Source organism: Haplochromis burtoni, unplaced genomic scaffold (assembly GCF_018398535.1).
Source record: "Haplochromis burtoni strain Fernald_Lab_line unplaced genomic scaffold, NCSU_Asbu1 Contig_369, whole genome shotgun sequence".
Lineage (NCBI taxonomy): Eukaryota > Metazoa > Chordata > Actinopteri > Cichliformes > Cichlidae > Haplochromis > Haplochromis burtoni.
In genome coordinates this window covers 190,607-199,893 of record NW_024582730.1, presented here as the reverse complement: position 1 = coordinate 199,893, position 9,287 = coordinate 190,607, and the positions used below count along the sequence as shown (strand labels likewise).

The 9,287-nt window shown below is 39.2% G+C and overlaps 1 protein-coding gene across 1 annotated transcript in view; it reads left to right on the top strand.

Moving 5' to 3' along the window:
• The window catches only part of clmna (calmin a), a 47,312-nt gene that overhangs the window by 14,264 nt on the left and 23,761 nt on the right, over positions 1 to 9,287 (top strand). Inside the window, exons 2-5 of the mRNA XM_042228944.1 lie at positions 4,636 to 4,697; positions 8,422 to 8,517; positions 8,623 to 8,706; positions 8,785 to 8,877. Coding sequence (XP_042084878.1) covers positions 4,636 to 4,697; positions 8,422 to 8,517; positions 8,623 to 8,706; positions 8,785 to 8,877 — 335 coding nt within the window. The remainder of the gene's footprint in view (positions 1 to 4,635; positions 4,698 to 8,421; positions 8,518 to 8,622; positions 8,707 to 8,784; positions 8,878 to 9,287) is intronic.

The window sequence follows — 9,287 nt, the reverse complement described above, 5'->3', positions numbered from 1 at the left end:
AGAAAAGCTAAATTTGAGTGAACAAAATTCATTGCTGCGTGCAAAAAATGTATTTCAGTGTTTGCTATTATCCACACACACACACACACACACACACACACACACACACACACACACAACAGCAGCCCCTCTCGCTCAGTTTTTGCATTTGCGCTCGCTCGCAATGTGTTGCTCGCGCTCTCAACATTTCTGCCCGTGCGCGCTCAACTCTTTCTGTACACCGTTATATTTGTGCCACAAAACCAGCCAATCACAGACTTGGATGCAAAAAAATCTGATTGGCTGTTTTGGTCTCCAATCAGCTCGAAATGACGAAATGCAATATCCCAGAATCCATTTCGTCCAAAACTCAAACGAGGCAGTGGCGGAGGAACACAGAGTGGCGGAGTTTGAAATATTACTCTTTCTGGGTCACAAAATAAACTTTTAAGATATTTTCATGCGAGAATGGTGCTGTGTAAACTTCAAATACCTGCTCGATTTATCAAGACATCACATATTTACAAGAGTGCTGTAACGTTTTCGGAGATTTGATTAAAACAATTTAATGGGTTAAATGTCGACAGGGAAAGAGTGGACCAAAGCGTGGGGAAACAGCTTCTTTGAACTCTGCTGTTATGTAATGTCTCTGGATGATGCAGCACTGCAGTCTAAAGGGATGCTCCTGTCATAGCTGCTCAATAAATATTTCAGTGAAATTGCTCTACTGCTATTTTGGTATTCTGTTACCTTGAGTCACAAACCAGCATTAACGCTGCAAGTGTAATACTGATAATAATTAGGTCCCCAAACATAAAACAATCACAATCACTAAAAGAAAGGACTTTCTCTGGGAATTTGCAGTATTTCATCTCTTGAGTCGGCATTCAGAGTGACACCAGTGAATGTGTAGGTGGATCCAAGATATGTGCAGTGATTCATTTTCAGTGTTATCAGAGTGTAACGAGTTGTCTTTGTTGCTCAAACTAGCAGAAGTCAAAGCTAACCCTTCCCTTTGAAATTACCATCTTTTAAAGACGTTTAATTAAAAACAACATGTCAGGTAATGCTATATAAGAACCAGTCCATTTTTACTACAAAGCCAGTTCAACCTATCTGGGATATCTTTCTGTTATCTGGATTCACTTGCCCTAACATTGTTGATCAGCGTCAGCAGTAACATGAAGCTGGTTATCAACTCTTAAGTTAACCCCGAGTTTCCCCTGCATGTTCATATGAAAGGGGTGACAGCAGCTGACCAAACACGAAGGGGTGTTTCATGGATCGCATGACTCTTCCTTCAAAGAAAATAATCCCTCCAGAGATGTTATCAAATGGTGATAAGCTCTAAAAAGCATAAATGTAAACCAGTAAACTGCAACACTGTTGATAAAAGGACAAAAGATCAGTGCTGCACAGAGCAATAAAATAAAGATTTTAATTCCAGTTAATTATTTTATCACTGTGTTCTCAGTGCTGCTGTTTATTTCCAAAGCGGCGACTGCACATTTAGAGCTGTGAAGACTATTTAAACATTAAAGCTTACTGTCTCACAGCCTGATGAAGAAGACGTGGAAATCGCTGCAGTTTGTCACAGATCACAGTGATAACACTGCGACTGTTTGCTCGGGTATTCTTGACGTGTGTTCTGTGTTCTAGTAGCTGCAATCCCAGCAGAAAAATAAATTTGATAGCAGATTAGAATGAAGTGTAAAAGAACTTTTTAACATTTTAATTTTGATACACAGACATTCCTGTGACAAAGCGACACACAGTTTTAAGTATGGCTTAACAACCTGTACATATAACATGCATCCCCAGCAGAAAATCTCTTAAACCATGCTGTAAATAAAAGAATCAGTGAAAATGTTTCCAGTAGATTTGGAGCCAAAAGTGAACACCTAACCACTTACTAATTAATTATAATTGCTAACTTTCTGAGTGCTCTTCCTCCACCTCTGTGTACCCAGTAATATCATTAAAGCTGTAAATACATCCTTCATACTGCCCATAATTTAAAAACAAAAAAATTTGCACAGCAAACAAATGAGAGCAGCCAGCCAGAGAAAGCTTGGCTTAGATAAATGTAACTTGAGCACAGATGAAAGGTGGTTGTTGGGTAACTGAGCATAAATCCCAATTTTTGGATAACTCTGATTTGTTTGGTCTCAAAATTCTCACAAATGTCAGCGACACATTTTAAACAATACAAAATGTGTTTTAGACATGTGAGAGGGTAAATAATGCTGCTGCTATGGAGTTCAGAAGTGAAATCATCAAATAAATTTGAAGCCTTACGTATACAAGGCAGGATTTAAAAAACCGTGGGTGGTAACAGTCATCTTAAAGTTAGTCATATTTTGCTCAGTCTGTTCTCTCAATGCCTCAAGCACAATGGAGTTACTTGCAACATGTGAAATAGCAGCTTCATGAATGGTGATGCAGTTACATCCCCATCCCCGGTGTCTTTCTTCTAGCTAATGTTTTGTGCCATTAGCTTTGTTGGTGAGAATATATACTACCTGCTCCAGTGCTAACCAGTTAACTGTAGCTTACGTCTTTGTGTTGTTGTGTGCTGTTCAAGTAAATCTGTTGCAATGAATGAGTGAGAGGATCCAGGCAAAAGACAGTGAACACAAGTGAATCTAACAGGGTAAAAGAAAGAGGCACAAAAACTATACTAAGACTAAAACAAAGCAAGAACTGAAAGTACAGAATACTGATGAATATAAGAACATGATACAACAGACCTGCAGAACCAAGGACACATGAAAACCACGTAAAGATAAACATGAGCTCCGAACTTCAAAAAAACTCATGACCAAAAAATAAAAATAAAAATCAGTTTGTAGGCATTTTCTAAAAGAGGATGACAGATGTTTCCCGATGCGACAACCAGAACAACAATTTCCAGTACTGAGTTTGTTTGCTTTCTTCTGAAATGATTGGAAATCTACCCTCACATTTGAATAAAATGATGATCATATATCTATTGTAGTACAGTCAAAGCTTATCCATTAATCACCAAGTTATGAAATCTGACATAACTTTTGAAAGAAGCCCATTCATTATGTGTTATGAAAGTAATGTCAGCAGCTGAAATCGTTTTTCCAGGTGTAATATCTGACACACTGCTCTGGTCCCTGTTAGGAAATGAATGCTGAACTGTGGCAAGTGGCTGATGCTTTAATGAAACATTAAGTCAGTGTCTTGCATACCTAACAGTGTATCCTTTTTAGAAGTGGGAAGTAAGTAATTCTTTTTTAATAGGAACTTAGTGAAGCTCAATTAAAAATAGTCAACAGGAGTGGCATCAGTGTTTGAGGATATGACTGCTGAAAGCAGAGAGACTCATAAAGAGGCCTAGCATCACAAGATGAAATAGAATTGGTACTGAAAGTATTTCATCATTGTGGGAATAGTTAGGACCTAACTAGAAGTATGTACTTTGAAACCTTGATCATCGAGTACGGTGGGATTCAGTCTGTTTTTCTCACCTAACGCCACCCCCTTCTTCTGTCTGCTGTGACAAAAGCCTCAGCTACACCGCCTGAATACCAAAACTGGCACTCTCTGAGAACAGTGAGGTAAATCCTCTGCTGGAAGGCATTCCCTTTGAGGAAACACTGCTGAGGTTCACTTTACTGGACACATTAACAAGATGTATCAGCATTCTACATGTTACTGCTCTGATACAGAGGTGCAGCTGATATTGATTTTTGCTGTAAGGTGACCTGTCATCAAACTGCAGTGTGATGATGATGATGAAACATTCAGCATTACTGCAACTGTATAAGCTCTCGTTACCCTTGTCTGCAGCGTTTGCTTCAGTACCTGACCCATTCTGAACATGGAAATAAATAACAGCTGACTTTGCTGCCATGGCAACCCCTCCGGTCCGCTCTCTAGTTGTTTCCCTCCATACATCCACTCTCTATGTTGCAGCTTCTGCCTCTCTAGTATTGGTAAAGGAAATTAACAGGAAAAAATAATAATTGTAATTCATCTGACCAACTAGAGTTTCCGCTAGTTGGTCATTAGCTCAGCGGTCCACCTGGCCTGAGGTGAACCAAACAAATATTACTGGTGTATCTGTATTCTGTATATCATTGGTGTATTTGTAGTTTATTAGTGGACAGATAACAGAGTTTACAGGCATGACTACTGGAAGTAGTCAGAGAGCACATGTGACACACTGACTGATAATAGGACCAAATCCGCTGCCAAGCAGGGGAGTTTACATGTTCTCCCGTTGTGGGTTCTTTGCAGATCCTCCAGCTTCTTCACACACTCCAAAGCCATCCTTGTTAGGCTTGTTGGTGATTCTGAATTTGCCATAGGTTTTATTGTGAGTGTGAATGGTTGCCTGCCTCTGTGTTGGTTGTGCGATAAAGTGGCAACCTGTCCAGGGTGTACCCCGCTTCTCATATCGTGACAGCTGGGATGGGCTCCAACCCTAATTAAATTGTTCTGTTTATGAGACAATAACATTTGGAGCATACTCTCTAAATACTACTTTCCATGCATTGTGACTGAACAACATTATGTCACAATGCAATGCATTGTTTTGAATAGTAACCGCAGTAGACCTACGTGTGCTGTCTTCTTTGATAAAGTAACTCTCAAATCCTTTTTTCTTGTTTTTCTGTGTTACAGTTGAAAGGGAACTGGTTCAGAAGAGGACCTTCACCCGTTGGATAAACCTCCACCTAGAAAAGGTTTGTGCAGAGCATCGTGATGTTATCACTGCGGAACAGTCACAGGACTAGAAACATAAATCATGGTCTTCATGCTCAGTTACTGCAGTTGCTACTCTTTAATCTAACTGCGGTTAAGCAGAGGAACCCGCTCATACACATGGTAGGACACACAAGATGGATATAAATGGGGACAGCCACTCTGAATTATGTATGTGGTTGTGTGAAACTGCCTGTGTGTGACATTAAACTTTCATTTGGTTTTCTACTGTTGATCCAATCTACTGTTAATCTATTCCCCAGACATACTCTGTTTCTAGAGACTGATTATGATTCTGTGGAGTCTGTGCTTTTCTGCTCTGGAGCTTCTGTTTTGCTTTTGTTGGCAGTTCTAATCATGGGTGAGTCAGAGTTAGCTGTGAGTTGGAGTGTCTGATCAAGGCTTTTGTTTTGCCTCACACAATGAGCCTCTCTTCTCTTATTCACTCTTTGGCCATGTGTCAAATTTCTGACCCACTAATTGACAATCATACGTTTGTCTGCTGTCAACTTGGAAAGTTGATTCCCCCACCCTCTGACCCCTCCACCACACAACATGCAAACCATGTTCAGACTGGTTCACAAATCCCTGAGTTGTTTTTTAATTGTTATGACAACAGAGCTAAGTGTTGGCTCATGCAGACTGATTTTAACGATAAGCCTGTGCTTGCACTTGCTGCCGTTGGCCTACGTACCATGTCTTTAAGCAGGTAACAATTAAACCAAGACTTCAAAACCCATCATTTGACCCAGCTGTCTTAGCTAATTATAGGCCAATCTCCAACCTTCCTTTCATCTCAAAAAAAGAGTAGTTGTCAAACAGCTAACAGATCATCCGCAGAGGAATGGCTTATTAGAAATTTTGAGAAAAGTAACTCGAAATTTCGAGAAATATAACTCGAAATTTCGAGTTACTTTTCTCAAAATTTCGAGTTAGCTCTGCCAATCAAAAATATACGTGAATGAGGTCGCTTTCTTGTTACCCGGAAGCATATGGCGCAGAGGAACGCGCACTCAAAAACGGATCCCAACAAATTGGCGCTTTCGCGAGTACGTTTGCTGATAGTAACACCATGTGATTCAGCTAATAACACAGGGATTTCATCATTTGTGAAGCCAGGCTGAAAACACTCAGCAATCTGTGCATTCACGACTGGATGTAATACCGGTAGCTTAGCTGTAGCATTTGTAGCTGAGGGCTTCAGCTTCCGGGTAACAAGGAAATGACGTCATTCACATAGATTACTGATTGGCAGCGCTAACTCGAAATTTCGAGTTGCTTTTCTCAAAATTTTGAGTTAATAAATCGAAATTTCGAGTTACTTTCTCGAAATTTCGACATATTAACTTGAAATTTCGAGAAAATAACTTGAAATTTCGAGTTATTAGTGGGGGAAACGGGCTTCCATACAAAGGGGTGGGATTAAATAAGTGTTTACTTCTTCCCACTCCCTTTCAACATGTAAATTAATCAGAACGGGTTTTTTTGTATGTAATTTGTATAGTATTTTTTTTTCTTTATTTTCTTTTCTAAATGTCTTGTATATTGTTCACATGTTGAAATAAATTACCAATCAATCAATGTTGAATTGTCTCGCAGCTGTTCTATTCCCATGTTGTTGCAGTATGTTAATGACTAACCTCGTATTGTGGATGGATTATCTCAGTTGTTCTCCTGACTGAAGTTTGGTCTGTTTACGGCATCCTGCCATGCAATTGCATTTGTCCCTGACCACCAGAAACCTTCATGTTAACTTTTATCGAGTATCAAGTTAGCGTTCATCCTTCAGCTTCACTGTGCTAATGTTATGCTAACGTAGCTGTTTGCTAGTGATCACGTAGGACATCATTATATACCAGCTAGCCCAACTTCAGTAACCCTACAAACGTCACTGCTGTTTAGTTTTCTGTCTTCATTTATGTTGGAAGTGATAGCAGAGCTGTACGTTTTAATTTTTTCAGAAATCTCTCAGTCAGAACATGCTATATCATGTTTAGGTGGAAACTAGCGAGCTAACTTCCTGCTAACTTCTAACTCCGTTAAATTTAATAAATTCATGGATGCCTGGATGTTAAACTTAATTGTTACACCTGGTAAAGCAGCAACGCTGATCATTTTATTACAGATGAAAGAATTTAGACAGTTTTTAACTCTCAGTGATGCTGCAGTGTTCGTTTGACTTTGGGACCTGAAGCAGTTTTAGGACCCAGATTACTCTGCGAGGCTCCACTACGGCAGCCATAATGCTCCGACAATCCATCAAGCGGTGCGGCTTCATAGCTTACCAAAGTCATACTAAAACATTTTTGACAGATTTCTGCACGCTGTGTACCACATAAAATTGGTTCGAGGTCAGTAAGCACAACCAGAATTCATACATAAGGCACACTGTCGATTTTTGAGAAAATTAAAGGATTTTAAGTGTGCCTTATAGTGTGTAAAATACGTTATACAGAAGAAAAGAATATATCGCGATATATATCGTTACCGCACATGCTTCAAATTATACCGTGATATGGATTTTAGGCCATATCACCCAGCCCTAACTCAAAGCATCCGTTTAAAACATTAACATTAAATAAATATCAGATTTCATTCAGATTTAAATGATGTAGGTGTAATGATGTAAAGTAGGTTTGTACAACCCCAATCTACAACAAAATGAGATGTTTTAATAACTGTAAATAAAAAAGAATGCCACATTTCATTTCAAACTTTTGGTCACTGTAAAATCCTCAATGGTACGAATCTTGGCCGAGAGTCGGTGCATCTGTCATTGTCATGCTCCTCAAAGTGGATTACTAAAATCACATTTTGTCAGAGTCAAACACACACGTTCCCCCAAAAATGCCCATATTCTCAGACCACGTGGAAGAACATACCAGAGTCATCCAAATATGCTACATAATTTTTCACACCAGACTGCACAGTGTTCATCAGCCTTTGAAAAGTGGCTGGGACATTTTTTCAACTTAAAAGATTTGGCAGTGTATTATACAAACCCATCTTCCAACATCCGATGACCGATTCGTGCTGGGTTAATGCAGTATACGTGCTGGATGATGGGTTTGTGGTCACCACTCTCTATGTAATGCTCAAGAACTGTGGCTAAGACAGCAGACTCTAGATGTTTTCAAAATTTTGGTATTCTCATTTTTTTAACAAGATGACTTTCCAAAAACGGGAGTTTTTGTTCCTGTCAAGTCTTTGAATTGAATAGTCTATGTCATTGACAAAACGGTTTGGAGGACTGAGTCAGTGTGGCTAACAACCAAAGCCAAGACATTAAATTATTCCTTTAGCTGAGAGATCTTCATTCTTAAACTGTTGAGGTGGGGCAATGAAGTTATTGAAGTTCTGGTTTCTATCAGGAGAAACCAGAACTTCATGATATACAAATGCATAAACACAGTCAGGGCTGGAATTCAAAATGTATTATTTATACTATTTTTTTGATTAAATATGATGCTGTTTTTATCTGCATTTTACCCAGTGTCTCAACTTTTTGCTTGGATGATTGTCTATGACATTAACAGAAACAAGAATCTGCATCTGTGCTGCCAATTATCAGCTTTAGTAATTCCTAAAAAGGAAAACAATTTAGCATGATCATTACTGTAAATGGTAATAGACTCTTTTCCTTTCTCCGTGTCTATTGTTAAAGAAAGCCCTCTTTTCTCCTCATTCTTGTTTGTCCATCCACAGTGTGACCCACCCATAGAGGTCCATGACCTCTTTCAGGACATCCGGGATGGGCGCATCCTCATGGCCCTGCTGGAGGAACTCTCTGGCTGTAAACTGGTCAGCCTGTAACACTGACTTTTAAGTGCTAGATTGGTTTTGCACTACTTGCTTTGCCAAGTGTTGTTGCTGTTTTATAGGATACTTAATTGTACTTTTTCCCAGCTTCATGGGTTCAGGAAGTCCTCCCATCGTATTTTCCGACTGAATAACATCGCCAAGGTCCTGTCTTTTCTTGAGGAGAGAAATGTGAGTATGACAGTTAAGCAGTGGTTAAATTGCTGGATGAAATGCACAACTGTGAGGACATACACGCTCTGTCAACAGGTAAAGCTGGTCAGTATCGATGCAGTTGACATTGCAGATGGAAATTCCTCCATCATGTTGGGACTGATTTGGAACATCATTCTCTTCTTTCAGGTAATTGCATTTTTTGTCTTGAAGCTTCTTCATCAAAATCCTCTCTCACTTCTCTAAGAAGAGGATGCTAGTACAAAATGGTGTATTTTTCATAAGCTTTGCACTTCCTTTCTCTAAAAGGGAAAGAAAGCTCTTCTCCTCTATTCTAGAGTCAGATCTAGGCGAAGTTAGCTATTGGCTAAACTATACCTTTTTCTTTTGTTAACTTCCAATGCAAATCTTTGTATAACACAAACTGTAATATAAGATTTGTGTAGCTTAAAATTTGGCATTTTATAGCAAAGCCAACAATGTATTGACAGCAGAAGTTATTTTTTGCTTTGGCATCAGTGCTTTGACAAAGAAACTTTTGTTCATCACTGTTAAGTAGATGGGCCTCAAAGCGTGGTAGCTATGATCACTCAGCTGAT